The sequence below is a fragment of the Condylostylus longicornis genome, unplaced genomic scaffold, assembly GCF_029603195.1.
Source record: "Condylostylus longicornis isolate FDR11 unplaced genomic scaffold, ASM2960319v2 ptg000013l, whole genome shotgun sequence".
NCBI classification, from domain to species: domain Eukaryota; kingdom Metazoa; phylum Arthropoda; class Insecta; order Diptera; family Dolichopodidae; genus Condylostylus; species Condylostylus longicornis.
The window spans coordinates 1,070,816-1,088,252 of record NW_026577982.1 but is presented as its reverse complement, the minus strand read 5'-3'; the positions used below and the strand labels follow the sequence as shown (position 1 = coordinate 1,088,252).

The window sequence follows — 17,437 nt, the reverse complement described above, 5'->3', positions numbered from 1 at the left end:
ATACTTTTCTGTTCATCCCTTAATTTGGTTTTAAACGTCATTAATAGTTAATAATTTAACAAATTAGTAAGAGCTGTAGTAAATTTTATTACATCCATATTTGTTTAATGTGTGCTTTATAAAATAAATATATATATACATAGATCTACTAATATCGTAGATATAATTTGTACAAAATGCCTAAGATAATACAAAATCTAAATATTGATATTACATGTCGATCATGTTTGGCTGAGTGCGATACTTTAACATCCTTATATTCTGTTGCTGAAACATTCCATTCACCGCTTTCATTGGGTGATATTCTGTTAAAACTTTTTCAAGTTAAATGGAACGAATCTGTGGAATTACCAACAAAAATTTGTGACTCCTGCCAACAAGAACTAATTACAGGTACGTACTTGACTTTTTTTTAATTCTCCACATTTATAACTAGTCATGACAGCATAATGCTAGATCAAACATATAATATGAATTTATATCCATCCAATTGAATAATAATAATTGACAAATATACATACATGATTTAAATGCGGTGCAAGAAAATATCTTAAAACACTGCTGTATGAGAATATGTCTCAAGTGACCATTTTTAAAAAACTTTATACTTCGTTAAATACCATTTCTGTGGTACAACTTAGTTGCATTAGAAAAATTAAATTAAAATTTGCTCGCTGCTGAGCATTAAATTTAGTAAATAATTTTAATTTTAATTTCAGCCTACAATTTTAAAATTAAAACTGAAGAAAGTGAAAATGCTCTAGTTGATTATTTACGTCGAAATGAACTATTTAACTCTGCTGATGCTATTGAAAAATCAGATTATAATTTAATGAAAATTAAAGACGAAAAACATGAAGACACTAACTTTGATGATATTTTTAGCTCAGAACCTATAAATGTCGATTCAAATTTATGTATTAGTAAAAATTTTTATGATGAAAAAGGAGGGCAAAACAAAAATTCTGTAAGGGAAGAAGAATTTGAACAGCAAAATGATGAATATTTTTTAATCAAAAAAGTTACTGAGAATTTAATCTGCAACCAATGTAATATAGAATTTGCTGTTAAATTAGAATTTGATGAGCATATTAAAACTCATGAGAATGAAAAGGAGTCTGCCAGGTTTTATTGCGAAGTTTGCAATAAAAATTTTGTATCGAACAAAAATTTAGAACGGCATTCAAAAAAGCATTTGAAAAAGAAAAGTGATGTCAAAGTTCTAGAAGTTCCGGAGTTTGTACCATCAAAATTAAAAATGGCAATTGATAGACATTATGGTTGTACGAGTTGTTCAGCTAAGTTTTCTAGTCCTGTACAATTAAAATGTCACATGAAAGCTCATACGGGGAAGAGCTTCTACTGCGAATTGTGTGATAGATTTTTTGTAAACAATCGAAATTTGCAGAGGCACTTAAAATTGCATTCTGAGGAAAAGGAAGAGTTTAAATGTTCAAATTGCGAAAAAAATTTTGAAACTAAATTAAAATTGAAATTACACGAAAGAACTCATAATACTTTTGGTGTTGACATTGATGGTATAGATTTGGACAAAAATAATTGTATGCCTCACGAAACAAAATACTTAGAATGTAAAATATGTGATTTAAAATTTGACAAAATATTTTTATTAAGGCGACATTTAATTGGCCACAGCGAAATAGAAACTATAGATCCCAACTTTGTAGAAAAAAGTTATTATTTGAAAAGCCTTATTCCTGATAGTAGAGAAGATATTCAAAGAATAATAAATTTTATAAGTGAAGAAGTGCGAAACGGACATTTTCATAAATTTTATTCTGGGACAAATTTGATAGGTAATGAGTTAAATTTCAGCGATTCAGAAACTGATGTAGACGAAACTAATAGCGAGACAGTAACTTTATCTCGTTTATACACATGCGAAAATTGTTTTGAGATATTTGATCGTCGTTATAAAATATTAAGACACCAACGGTATGTTCATTCGTTAGAGGAACATAAATACGAATGTGATTTATGTCATATGCGATATGTTTCTGAAGATTTGCTCGAATATCATAAAAAGAGCCAATGTTATAACGATGAAAAATCGTATACATGTGATGTTTGCCAGATGAAATTTATGTGGAAAGCTAATATAGAAGAACATATTAGAATTCATCATAGTAGAACTAGAGCACCACAAAAGCTTATTCGAAAATATTCATCTAAGTGTAAGCTAGATTGTGAAATATGTTACAAAAAATTTTCAAGACCAGAGCATTTAGAACGTCATTTACGAACACATAATCCAGCAGAAAAAAAGTTTGAATGCCCAAAATGTAAAAAAAAATTTAGTAGAAAAGATAATTTACGTTGTCATATGAAAGTGCATGATGAAAAACGTACAGATATAGGAGATGAAGGTAAACATTTCCTTTGCGTATTTTGTGGTCGAAAATTTCGTAATTCGTCTAATCTTGTTGTTCACACAAGACGCCATACAGGAGAGAAGCCATTTAAATGTGATTTTTGTGATAAGGGATTTCCAAGATCTTCAGATTTACGAACACACCGACGTACACATACAGGAGAAAAACCTCATCTATGTAACACTTGTGGCAAAGGATTTTCAAGATCAAATAAATTGACAAGACATATGCGTATTCATACTGGGGATCGACCTTATAAATGTACTTACTGTGATCGGGCTTTCACTCAATCGAATGATTTAACAATTCACATACGCCGACATACCGGTGAGAAACCATATACATGTGGTATTTGTGGCGAACGTTTCATTCAAGGGACAGCGCTTCAAACACACCGTAAAACTCGTGGACATTATGAAGATGTCGCGGGTGTTGATGTTCCATTTGCTCATTTAAGTCAAAATAATCCGAACCCTTTAAACAATGCTGGTCGTGTTGATCAAATTGGACTGCCTAAACCGAATTCGTTAAAAAATAATGAAGATACAAAACCCATGAAAAATGAATTGCCGGACGATGAAAATGTCACTATGGAATCACATCTAGGAAAAGTAAAGAATTCAATTAATAAAGTTAATAGCCTGCCTCAACATATTGTAGATCGTAACCCTGACTCTGATGTAGGAATTGGAAATTCCTCATTCAATTATAAAGACATCTCAAGTTTTGTAACAGGTGCTCAGGCGCATCATCCTTATATACAATGTAATCCGTTAACATTGCCTTTATTGCAAAGTACTTCTGTTATAAGCAATACTCCCCATAATGGAGGTTCTTTATGTGCGACGAATTACACAATATTAGAATCTGAAACAAGTTCTTATAACAATGATTCTAACTGAATAAAATATATTACATAAAGTACAAATTATATGTATGTAAAAATCATAACACTGGCAGAAATTATTCTGGAAACTAATTTAAAAAGCTATTAGGATGGTTCTTTAATTTGTTTCGACTGAAATTTCCATTATTTCTAACTAGAAAATAACTTGAGTCAACAAAATAATATCAATGAAATTTTTCCGTAAATTAAGTAATTTATAATTTTCATAAAAAAACGTACAACTTATTTTGTGTTCTAATTTTTTATACAAGCAAAAATTGTACATTGTGTAGGTCTTAGAAGCCAATATAGATATTTATACAATATATATTGATCCCTAAATTTACAGTAGGTATATATTATTGTAAAAATTAGATAAAATATAAGAAAATCATGTATTATTTTGTTGTTCTAAAGCAATGAATAATGTAAAATAAAACTTAAATAAAAGCAATAGTTATTAATTTTACATTGGTATTCATACCACGCAACTCATAATATGATTAAAATTAAGAATATATTGAAGGAATCAACGTATGACCAATACTTAAATGTACATACATATGATTTAAATGGAAATATCAAATGGATACTGCCGCATAAATTGAGTACCACTGTTAAACAGTTTTATAAAAGTTACTTTTACATTAGAATATTAAATTTAAAATTGGACGACTCTGAGCATGAAATTTAGTAAATAATGTTAATTTCAATTGCAGTCTACAATTTTTAAATTAAATCTGAAGAAAATGAAAATACTCTTCTTCATTATTTATGTCAAAATAAGCCATTTAGTTCTGCTGGTGCTGTTGAAATATTGAATTATAATTTAATGAAAGTTAAAGACGAAAAAAATGAAGATTACTTAAAGAAGAAAAAATTAAAAATTGCTAACTTTGATGAAATTTTTAAGTCAGAACTTACCTTAATGGAAGGTTCACATTCATATTCTGATATAAAATTTTATGATGAACATCGGAGAAAGAGAAAAATTAAAGAATTTAAAAAAAGGAAGAAGAATTTGAATTGCAAGATGATGAAAATTTTTTAGTAATCAAAAAAGTTACTGAGAATTTAAACTACGCAACGCAATTTAGAATTTGAGGCTAATTTAGAATCTGATGAGCAAATTAAATTCGTGAGATTAAGATGGAGTCTGCCAAGTTTTACTTCGAATTACTCCTGTAATAAAAATCAAACTTTAAATTTTAAAAACTTAAAAAAACAAGTTCTTATAACAATGAGTTTGACTGAATGTACACGTTGAATACGGATATATTAATACTAGTCCCTGGAACACTTGTGTTTTCTTTGCGTATTTTATTTGTTTCGTAATTTTTTGCGGCGCAAGTTAAAGCAGCTACTTAAAGTAACATTGTTAAATTTTATACTTAAATGTGTTTCTAAATTTACAGAAGAACATGGCAAACTTCAAAAAATTTTTTTTTTCAATGGTTGATAATTTTTCCGAAATATAATTCTTTTTTTTTTATTGGTATGAAAAGAAAACTTCCTTTTATTCGGAATGAAATACTTTTTTTTTATTTTTTGCTAATATATTTCGTGCGTTACATACGCACTTTATCAAAGCTGATTTTCTTAAAAACTAATTTCTTATACCAAAATGATGATTGAAAACACTTGAAAAATACAAACAAAAAAACAATTTTTTTGTTGTTAAAGAACAACAAAAAAATTGAAAACATTTACATTTTGTTATTAAAATTAGTGAAAAACAACTTACGTTCACACTATTGGGTTAAATTAAGTTTATTAATTAAATAAGTCGAATTTTATAGTAGGCGTACTATTAATAGGAATACTAAATTCTGATTTATGTGTTAATTTATGGCATTTATGTTGCAACAGAAACTTACAACCCAAATTATATTATCTTTTAAAATTTTAGGAGAACCAGATAAATGATTAAAAAGTTGGATATAAAAATATAAAGTAGGGCCCATAAATTGCGAGGATTGGTGTTACTGGGTAAAAGTACAAATAATTTATAAAAATAATAATGCCAGCATATATGAAATTTTTCCAAAAATTTAAATAATTTGTAATTTCATAAAAACATAACATACAACATATTTTGTTTTAATTATGTTATATGCATGTGTTACGATTGTACTTCCATATGTACATAATATGTAGTTTAAACCAATGAGACCAATATACAAACATATGGACATATGTAACTTCACATAAGATTAAAATGTATGTCTACATATTTATAGTGGTAACATTATTCTATAAAACACAAATGCAGACGAAATGGAAGGAAATTATGTATCGTTTTTGTGTTCTAAAACAATGAATAATTTAAAATAAATTAAAAAAAAAAATGGCAATCATTTTTAATTTTATATTGTTACTTACGCAACACGTAATATGAATACAATTATGTATGTACATATATATATTATCTTATGAAGGAACTATGGCAAATACTAAAATTAGTTGCATTAGAATATTAAATTTTAAATTGGTCAATTCTGAGCATGAAATTTAGTAAATAATTTTAATTTTAATTTCAGCCTACAATTTTAAAATTAAAACTGAAGAAAGTGAAAAAGATCTATTTGATTATTTACGTCGATTAAACTCTGCAGAAGCTGTTGAAAATTCAGATTGTAATTCAATTGAAATTAATGATTTCCAACATGAAAACACTGATTTTGACGAAATTTTTAACTCAGAACCTGTCAATATTGATTCAGATTCAGATATTGATAAAAATTTTAATAGTGAACAAGATGGACAGAAAAAAGATTCTATAAGGGAAGATGAATTTGTGGAGGAGAATTATGACAATGTTTTGTTAGTCAGCAAAAAAGTTTCTGAAAGTTTAATCTGCAATCAATGCAATTTAGAATTTACAACTAAATCAGGATTTGATGAACATGTTAAAATCCATGAAAAGAAGTCTTCCAAGTTTATTTGTAAAGTTTGCAATAAAAATTTTGCCTTAATTAAAAATTTTGAACAACATTTAAAAAATCATTTAGAAAACAAATTTAATGTTAAACCTATAGCAGTTCCGGAACCTTTGCCATCAAAACCACAAACATTATTTGAAGGACAAGGGAACGACAAAAAGAAAATTGATGTCGAAACTATAGAAGTTCCAAAATCTTTACCATCAAAACGAAATACAACTTTTGAAAGACTTTTTGGTTGCACAAAGTGTTCAGCTAAGCTTTCTACTCCCACTCAGTTGCAATTTCATATGAAAGCTCATTCAGGAAAAAGGTTCTATTGCGAATTGTGTGAAAGATTTTTTGTAAACAATCGGAATTTACAGAGACATCTTTACAATTTGCATTCTATTGGAAAAGAAGAATTCGAATCTCCTAGTAGCAAAAAATTGTCTAAACCCGAAATAAAATTGAAATTGCAAGAAAAAAGCCAAAATAATTTAATTGTTGACATTGATGGTATAGACAAAATTAGTTGTAGACCACAGGAAGTTATATATGTAGATGAACATGGAGAATCTACAAGAGAAAATGAAATTGAACAGGAAAATAATGACAATTTTCCATTAGTCAGCAAAAAAGTTACTGAAAATTTAACTTGCAATCAATGCAATTTGGAATCTGCAAATAAACTGGAATTTGATAAGCATATTAAAACTCATGAGATTGAGAAGAAATCTGCCAAGTTTTATTGCGAAGTTTGCAATAAATGTTTTGTATCGAACAAAAATTTAGAGCGACATTCGAAAACGCATTTGGAAAAGAAAGGTGATGTCGACACTGTAGGCGTTACGGAATCCTTAACACTTAAACCAAAAAACTCATTTAAAAGACAACAGAAAAACAAAAAAAAAAGTGAAGTCAAAGTTATAGCAGATTCGGGATTTTTATCAATAAAGCCAAAAACGACATTTGAAAGGCAAGGGAACATTGATGGTATAAACTTAGACAAAAATAGTTGTGGGCCAAATGAAACAATATATTTAGATGAACAAGATGGACAAAGAAAAGAATCTATAAGAGAAGATGAAGTTAAAGAGAAACATAATGAAAATTTTTCGTTAGTCAGCAAAAAAGTTACTGAAAATTTAACCGGCACTCAATGCAATTTGGAACTTCCAATTAAATTAGAACTTGATGAACATGTTGAAACCGATGGGAAAGAGTCCTCCAAGTCTTATTGTGAAGTTTTAAATAAAAATTTAGAGAAAATAGATGTCGAACCACTAAATCAACAAGTCGAATTTAAAAGACAAGAAAATTGCAAAGAGAAAAGTGGTGTTAAAGTTATAGAAGTTCCGGAATCCCCACCATCAAAACCAAAAACGACACATGAAAGACAAGAAAAAGACAAAACGAAAAGTGATGTCAAAGTTATTACTAGGCCATTTCTGTATGATTGCGCAAAATGTTCAGCTAAGCTTCCTAATCTCGATCAGTTGAAATTTCATATGAAAGCTCATTCGGGAAAGAATTTCTACTGCGAATCGTGTGATAGATTTTTTGTAAACAATCGAAATTTGCAGAGGCATTTATTATTGCATTCTGAAGAAAAAGTAAAGTGTGGAACAACATCCAAAAATTTAGACCAACATCGAAAAAGTCATTTGGAAAAGAAAACTGTTGTTCAAGCCATAACCGTTGCAGAACCTTTAACATTAAAACCAAATTCGAACTATAAAACCCATTATAGTTGCATAAATTGTTCTGCTAAGTTCTCTACTCTTATTCAGTTGAAATGCCATAAAAGAGCTCATTCAGAAAAAAAGTTTTACTGTGAGTGGTGTGATCAATATTTTGTGAGTAATCGAAATTTACAGAATCATTTCCGATCGCATTCTGAGTTTAAATGTTCTAATTGCGAAAAAAAGTTTCAAACTAAAAAAAAGCTGAAATTGCACGAAAGAACTCATAATACTTTTGGTGTTGACATTGATGGTATAGATTTGGACAAAAATAATTGTATGCCTCACGAAACAAAATACTTAGAATGTAAAATATGTGATTTAAAATTTGACAAAATATTTTTATTAAGGCGACATTTAATTGGCCACGGCGAAATAGAAACTATAGATCCCGACTTTGTAGAAAAAAGCAATCATTTGAAAAGCCTTATTCCTGATAATAGAGAAGATATTCAAAAAATAATAAATTTTATAAGTGAAGAAGTGCGAAACGGACATTTTCATAAATTTTATTCTGGGACAAACTTGATAGGTAATGAGTTAAATATCAGTGATTCAGAAACTGATGTAGACGAAACTAATAGCGAGACTGTAACTTTATCTCGTTTATACACATGCCAAAATTGTTCTGAAACATTTGATCGTCGTTATAAAATATTGAGACATCAACGGTATGTTCATCCATTAAAGGAACATAAATACGAATGTGATTTATGTCATATGCGATATGTTTCTGAAGATTTGCTCGAATATCATAAAAAGAGCCAATGTTATAACGATGAAAAATCGTATACATGTGATGTTTGCCAGATGAAATTTATGTGGAAAGCTAATATAGAAAAACATATTGCAATTCATCACAGTAGTACTGCAGCATCAACTAAGCCAGATTTATTAAAACGACATTTAAAGACAAATATTCAACGAGAAAAAAAGTTTGAGTGTCCGAAATGTAAAAAAAAATTTACTACAAAAACAGGTTTGCGTTTACATATGGACCTTCACGATGAAAAACGTTCGGAAGAAGGTAAACATTTTCTTTGCGTATTTTGTGGTCGTAAATTTCGTAATTCGTCTGCTCTTGTTGTTCATACGAGGCGTCATACTGGAGAAAAACCATTTAAATGTGATTTATGTGATAAAGCATTTCCAAGATCTTCATGTTTGCACGAACACAGACGAACTCATACGGGAGAGAAGCCTCATAAATGTGGCATTTGTGGTAAAGGATGTTCGAGAGCATATAAATTGAGAAGACATATGCGTACTCATACTGGGGAGCGCCCTTTTAAATGTACTTACTGTGATCGAGCTTTCGCTCAAGACAATGATTTAAAAATTCACATTCGTAGACATACCGGAGAGAAACCATATGCATGTGGAATTTGTGGTGATCGTTTTATTCAAAAAACACTTCTTGAAACACACCGTAAAACACGTGGACATTATGAAAATGTACCGGGTGTTGATGCCCCATTTGCTCATTTAAGTAAAAATAATCCGAACCCCTTTAACAATATTAATCGTGTTGATCATATTGGGATACCTGCCTAAACCAAATTTATAAAAATTATGAAAATATAAAATCAATGAAAAACAAATTTCCGGACGACGGATCTGCAACAATTTAGGATGAATCACTAAAGTAAATTCATAAAATTTCAAATCTGTAGTTAAGATTTTTAGATTCGTTTATATGAATAAATAATTTCAAAAAACATATATACACATGCACATATTTATATAAAAATTTCAAACTTTAAAATTTAAAAACTTAATACAAAAAAATAATAAAACATATCTGGGTTGGATAAGGAATAATGACAGCTCTACAACGAACTACGAAATTTAATGCATGTTCTAATAATAATCAATTTGAACCAAGACGCCATATATTTAAAGGACATCCAATCCAGTGTAAAATTTTTCCAACGAATTAGAAATACTAAAAGAAACATCTTGAAAAAACAAGAAGCCAAATTTTTTCTAGTTGTCTATTTGCTTCGAGCATTGTCAAAGTCGTAAAAAAGACCGTATATATTTTATTCAATGAATTAGAAATACTAAAGGAAGGAGCATCTTTATTTCTATCTGGCTTACATTCCTTAAAAAGTAAATCTAATCTTCTTTGCTTTTTCTTTGCTTCTTCGAAAAAAAAAAACAACATTTTGCATTTAATGCTAATTTCACTTTGAAATTTTTAGAGCAAAGAAAGAGACTTACCTGAAGTTTTCGACTTCAATATGCTTTTTTTTCAAGATGCGATTTTTTAGGGAGTGTAAGCGATCTAGAAACAAAGATTCTCCTTCCTTTAGTATTTCTAGTTCGTTGTGTAGTTAATTATAAAAATTTATTATAAAAACGTGTCTAAGAAAAAAAATTAAAGCTGGAAAAGAAAACTTACATAGTGTATAAAATCCAGGTACGTATATGTATATAGAAGGTGTTTCGCATAAGGTGGCAAATAATTTCAGGGATCTGAAATCATACCTGAAGTTATTTGTCACCTTATGGCAAACACCCTGTATATGTATGTATTTGGTTCATGCAAAATTTTCGCATCTCAACGTAAAAGCATGGGTACTTATAGATATATAGAATAGACGTGTGAAGCCAAATTGTAAAGTTTAGGATTTAAATTTTTAGATTTTTTACCAGAATATTTTATCGCCAAAAGAAGTTTTCCTCACTCAAAAATATTACATTTTTATGACGAGTCAGAAAATTAGCAGTATTTTCTATTTTTATAAAAAGTAATTTTCTAAATTAATTAAAAGTTAGTAGATTTTCTTCGATGGAATATCAAAACTATATATGTAAATTCAAATAAAAATTTCAAGAAGAAAAATCAGATTATAATTTAATGAAAATTAAAGACAAAAAACATGAAGACACTAACTTTGATGATATTTTTAGCTCAGAACCTATCAATGTCGATTCAAATTTATGTATTAGTAAAAATTTTTATGATGAAAAAGGAGGGCAAAACAAAAATTCTGTAAGGGAAGAAGAATTTGAATTGCAAGATGATGAAAATTTTTTAGTAATCAAAAAAGTTACTGAGAATTTAAACTACGCAACGCAATTTAGAATTTGAGGCTAATTTAGAATCTGATGAGCAAATTAAATTCGTGAGATTAAGATGGAGTCTGCCAAGTTTTACTTCGAATTACTCCTGTAATAAAAATCAAACTTTAAATTTTAAAAACTTAAAAAAACAAGTTCTTATAACAATGAGTTTGACTGAATGTACACGTTGAATACGGATATATTAATACTAGTCCCTGGAACACTTGTGTTTTCTTTGCGTATTTTATTTGTTTCGTAATTTTTTGCGGCGCAAGTTAAAGCAGCTACTTAAAGTAACATTGTTAAATTTTATACTTAAATGTGTTTCTAAATTTTACAGAAGAACATGGCAAACTTCAAAAAATTTTTTTTTTCAATGGTTGATAATTTTTCCGAAATATAATTCTTTTTTTTTTATTGGTATGAAAAGAAAACTTCCTTTTATTCGGAATGAAATACTTTTTTTTTATTTTTTGCTAATATATTTCGTGCGTTACATACGCACTTTATCAAAGCTGATTTTCTTAAAAACTAATTTCTTATACCAAAATGATGATTGAAAACACTTGAAAAATACAAACAAAAAAACAATTTTTTTGTTGTTAAAGAACAACAAAAAAATTGAAAACATTTACATTTTGTTATTAAAATTAGTGAAAAACAACTTACGTTCACACTATTGGGTTAAATTAAGTTTATTAATTAAATAAGTCGAATTTTATAGTAGGCGTACTATTAATAGGAATACTAAATTCTGATTTATGTGTTAATTTATGGCATTTATGTTGCAACAGAAACTTACAACCCAAATTATATTATCTTCACTAGAGGCTGGGAGAGGTTGGGAAAAACATACATTAAGAAATGCACAAAATTTTAGGAGAACCAGATAAATAATTAAAAAGTTGGATATAAAAATATAAAGTAGGGTCCATAAATTGCGAGGATTGGTGTTACTGGGTAAAAGTACAAATAATTTATAAAAATAATAATGCCAGCATATATGAAATTTTTCCAAAAATTTAAATAATTTGTAATTTCATAAAAACATAACATACAACATATTTTGTTTTAATTATGTTATATGCATGTGTTACGATTGTACTTCCATATGTACATAATATGTAGTTTAAACCAATGAGACCAATATACAAACATATGGACATATGTAACTTCACATAATATTAAAATGTATGTCTACATATTTATAGTGGTAACATTATTCTATAAAACACAAATGCAGACGAAATGGAAGGAAATTATGTATCGTTTTTGTGTTCTAAAACAATGAATAATCTAAAATAAATTTAAAAAAAAAATGGCAATCATTTTTAATTTTATATTGTTACTTACGCAACACGTAATATGAATACAATTATGTATGTATATATATATTATCTTATGAAGGAACTATGGCAAATACTAAAATTAGTTGCATTAGAATATTAAATTTTAAATTGGTCAATTCTGAGCATGAAATTTAGTAAATAATTTTAATTTTAATTTCAGCCTACAATTTTAAAATTAAAACTGAAGAAAGTGAAAAAGCTCTATTTGATTATTTACGTCGATTAAACTCTGCAGAAGCTGTTGAAAATTCAGGTTGTAATTCAATTGAAATTAAGGATTTCCAACATGAAAACACTGATTTTGACGAAATTTTTAACTCAGAACCTGTCAATATTGATTCAGATTCAGATGTTGATAAAAATTTTAATAGTGAACAAGATGGACAGAAAAAAGATTCTATAAGGGAAGATGAATTTGTGGAGGAGAATTATGACAATGTTTTGTTAGTCAGCAAAAAAGTTTCTGAAAGTTTAATCTGCAATCAATGCAATTTAGAATTTACAACTAAATCAGGATTTGATGAACATGTTAAAATCCATGAAAAGAAGTCTTCCAAGTTTAATTGTAAAGTTTGCAATAAAAATTTTGCCTTAATTAAAAATTTTGAACAACATTTAAAAAATCATTTAGAAAACAAAGGTAATGTTAAACCTATAGCAGTTCCGGAACCTTTGCCATCAAAACCACAAACATTATTTGAAGGACAAGGGAACGACAAAAAGAAAATTGATGTCGAAACTATAGAAGTTCCAAAATCTTTACCATCAAAACGAAATACAACTTTTGAAAGACTTTTTGGTTGCACAAAGTGTTCAGCTAAGCTTTCTACTCCCACTCAGTTGCAATTTCATATGAAAGCTCATTCAGGAAAAAGGTTCTATTGCGAATTGTGTGAAAGATTTTTTGTAAACAATCGGAATTTACAGAGACATCTTTACAATTTGCATTCTATTGGAAAAGAAGAATTCGAATCTCCTAGTAGCAAAAAATTGTCTAAACCCGAAATAAAATTGAAATTGCAAGAAAAAAGCCAAAATAATTTAATTGTTGACATTGATGGTATAGACAAAATTAGTTGTAGACCACAGGAAGTTATATATGTAGATGAACATGGAGAATCTACAAGAGAAAATGAAATTGAACAGGAAAATAATGACAATTTTCCATTAGTCAGCAAAAAAGTTACTGAAAATTTAACTTGCAATCAATGCAATTTGGAATCTGCAAATAAACTGGAATTTGATAAGCATATTAAAACTCATGAGATTGAGAAGAAATCTGCCAAGCTTTATTGTGAAGTTTGCAATAAATGTTTTGTATCGAACAAAAATTTAGAGCGACATTCGAAAACGCATTTGGAAAAGAAAGGTGATGTCGACACTGTAGGCGTTACGGAATCCTTAACACTTAAACCAAAAAACTCATTTAAAAGACAACAGAAAAACAAAAAAAAAAGTGAAGTCAAAGTTATAGCAGATTCGGGATTTTTATCAATAAAGCCAAAAACGACATTTGAAAGGCAAGGGAACATTGATGGTATAAACTTAGACAAAAATAGTTGTGGGCCAAATGAAACAATATATTTAGATGAACAAGATGGACAAAGAAAAGAATCTATAAGAGGAGATGAAGTTAAAGAGAAACATAATGAAAATTTTTCGTTAGTCAGCAAAAAAGTTACTGAAAATTTAACCGGCACTCAATGCAATTTGGAACTCCCAATTAAATTAGAACTTGATGAACATGTTGAAACCGATGGGAAAGAGTCCTCCAAGTCTTATTGTGAAGTTTTAAATAAAAATTTAGAGAAAATAGATGTCGAACCACTAAATCAACAAGTCGAATTTAAAAGACAAGAAAATTGCAAAGAGAAAAGTGGTGTTAAAGTTATAGAAGTTCCGGAATCCCCACCATCAAAACCAAAAACGACACATGAAAGACAAGAAAAAGACAAAAGGAAAAGTGATGTCAAAGTCATTACTAGGCCATTTCTGTATGATTGCGCAAAATGTTCAGCTAAGCTTCCTAATCTCGATCAGTTGAAATTTCATATGAAAGCTCATTCGGGAAAGAATTTCTACTGCGAATCGTGTGATAGATTTTTTGTAAACAATCGAAATTTGCAGAGGCATTTATTATTGCATTCTGAAGAAAAAGTAAAGTGTGGAACAACATCCAAAAATTTAGAACAACATCGAAAAAGTCATTTGGAAAAGAAAACTGTTGTTCAAGCCATAACCGTTGCAGAACCTTTACCATTAAAACCAAATTCGAACTATAAAACCCATTATAGTTGCATAAATTGTTCTGCTAAGTTCTCTACTCTTATTCAGTTGAAATGCCATAAAAGAGCTCATTCAGAAAAAAAGTTTTACTGTGAGTGGTGTGATCAATATTTTGTGAGTAATCGAAATTTACAGAATCATTTCCGATCGCATTCTGAGTTTAAATGTTCTAATTGCGGAAAAAAGTTTCAAACTAGAAAAAAGCTGAAATTGCACGAAAGAACTCATAATACTTTTGGTGTTGACATTGATGGTATAGATTTGGACAAAAATAATTGTATGCCTCACGAAACAAAATACTTAGAATGTAAAATATGTGATTTAAAATTTGACAAAATATTTTTATTAAGGCGACATTTAATTGGCCACGGCGAAATAGAAACTATAGATCCCGACTTTGTAGAAAAAAGCAATCATTTGAAAAGCCTTATTCCTGATAACAGAGAAGATATTCAAAAAATAATAAATTTTATAAGTGAAGAAGTGCGAAAGGGACATTTTCATAAATTTTATTCTGGGACAAACTTGATAGGTAATGAGTTAAATATCAGTGATTCAGAAACTGATGTAGACGAAACTAATAGCGAGACTGTAACTTTATCTCGTTTATACACATGCCAAAATTGTTCTGAAACATTTGATCGTCGTTATAAAATATTGAGACATCAACGGTATGTTCATCCATTAAAGGAACATAAATACGAATGTGATTTATGTCATATGCGATATGTTTCTGAAGATTTGCTCGAATATCATAAAAAGAGCCAATGTTATAACGATGAAAAATCGTATACATGTGATGTTTGCCAGATGAAATTTATGTGGAAAGCTAATATAGAAAAACATATTACAATTCATCACAGTAGTACTGCAGCATCAACTAAGCCAGATTTATTAAAACGACATTTAAAGACAAATATTCAACGAGAAAAAAAGTTTGAGTGTCCGAAATGTAAAAAAAAATTTACTACAAAAACAGGTTTGCGTTTACATATGGACCTTCACGATGAAAAACGTTTGGAAGAAGGTAAACATTTTCTTTGCGTATTTTGTGGTCGTAAATTTCGTAATTCGTCTACTCTTGTTGTTCATACGAGGCGTCATACTGGAGAAAAACCATTTAAATGTGATTTATGTGATAAAGCATTTCCAAGATCTTCATGTTTGCACGAACACAGACGAACTCATACGGGAGAGAAGCCTCATAAATGTGGCATTTGTGGTAAAGGATGTTCGAGAGCATATCAATTGAGAAGACATATGCGTACTCATACTGGGGAGCGCCCTTTTAAATGTACTTACTGTGATCGAGCTTTCGCTCAATCGAATGATTTAACAATTCACATACGCAGACATACCGGTGAGAAACCATATACATGTGGAATTTGTGGTGATCGTTTTATTCAAAAAACACTTCTTGAAACACACCGTAAAACACGTGGACATTATGAAAATGTACCGGGTGTTGATGCCCCATTTGCTCATTTAAGTAAAAATAATCCGAACCCCTTTAACAATATTAAACGTGTTGATCATATTGGGAAACCTGCCTAAACCAAATTTATAAAAATTATGAAAATATAAAATCAATGAAAAACAAATTTCCGGACGACAGATCTGCAACAATTTAGGATGAATCACTAAAGTAAATTCATAAAATTTCAAATCTGTAGTTAAGATTTTTAGATTCGTTTATATGAATAAATAATTTCAAAAAACATATATACACATGCACATATTTATATAAAAATTTCAAACTTTAAAATTTAAAAACTTAATACAAAAAAATAATAAAACATATCTGGGTTGGATAAGGAATAATGACAGAACTACGAAATTTAATGCATGTTCTAATAATAATCAATTTGAACCAAGACGCCATATATTTAAAGGACATCCAATCCAGTGTAAAATTTTTCCAACGAATTAGAAATACTAAAAGAAACATCTTGAAAAAACAAGAAACCAAATTTTTTCTAGTTGTCTATTTGCTTCGAGCATTGTCAAAGTCGTAAAAAAGACCGTATATATTTTATTCAATGAATTAGAAATACTAAAGGAAGGAGCATCTTTATTTCTATCTGGCTTACATTCCTTAAAAAGTAAATCTAATCTTCTTTGCTTTTTCTTTGCTTCTTCGAAAAAAAAAAAAACAACATTTGGCATTTAATGCTAATTTCACTTTGAAATTTTTAGAGCAAAGAAAGAGACTTACCTGAAGTTTTCGACTTCAATATGCTTTTTTTTCAAGATGCGATTTTTTAGGGAGTGTAAGCGATCTAGAAACAAAGATTCTCCTTCCTTTAGTATTTCTAGTTCGTTGTGTAGTTAATTATAAAAATTTATTATAAAAACGTGTCTAAGAAAAAAAATTAAAGCTGGAAAAGAAAACTTACATAGTGTATAAAATCCAGGTACGTATATGTATATAGAAGGTGTTTCGCATAAGGTGGCAAATAATTTCAGGGATCTGAAATCATACCTGAAGTTATTTGTCAAGTTATGGCAAACACCCTGTATATGTATGTATTTGGTTCATGCAAAATTTTCGCATCTCAACGTAAAAGCATGGGTACTTATAGATATATAGAATAGACGTGTGAAGCCAAATTGTAAAGCAGTTGGATTTAAATTTTTAGATTTTTTACCAGAATATTTTATCGCCAAAAGAAATTTTCCCCACTCAAAAATATTACATTTTTATGACGAGTCAGAAAATTAGCAGTATTTTCTATTTTTATAAAAAGTAATTTTCTAAATTAATTAAAAGTTAGTAGATTTTCTTCGA

At 28.9% G+C, this 17,437-nt stretch overlaps 1 protein-coding gene across 1 annotated transcript; it reads left to right on the top strand.

Annotated features, from left to right (window-relative positions):
• The first annotated feature begins 73 nt into the window (after positions 1-73).
• On the top strand, positions 74-16,371 carry LOC129605651 (uncharacterized). Its single transcript, XM_055515544.1, has 4 exons — positions 74-393; positions 720-3,289; positions 5,831-9,493; positions 12,529-16,371. Exons 1-4 carry the CDS (start codon positions 177-179, stop codon positions 16,201-16,203), a joined length of 10,125 nt encoding a protein of 3,374 aa, XP_055371519.1. The 5' UTR covers positions 74-176; the 3' UTR covers positions 16,204-16,371.
• Positions 16,372-17,437: the final 1,066 nt, after the last annotated feature.

Coding starts and splice junctions, on each gene's coding strand:
- LOC129605651 (XM_055515544.1), top strand. CDS start 177: ATGCCTAAGATAATACAAAATCTAAATATTGATATTACATGTCGATCA. Junction 3,290..5,830: donor GTTCTTATAACAATGATTCT/AACTGAATAAAA, acceptor GCCTACAATTTT/AAAATTAAAACTGAAGAAAG. Junction 9,494..12,528: donor TTGATCATATTGGGATACCT/GCCTAAACCAAA, acceptor ATTTCAGCCTAC/AATTTTAAAATTAAAACTGA.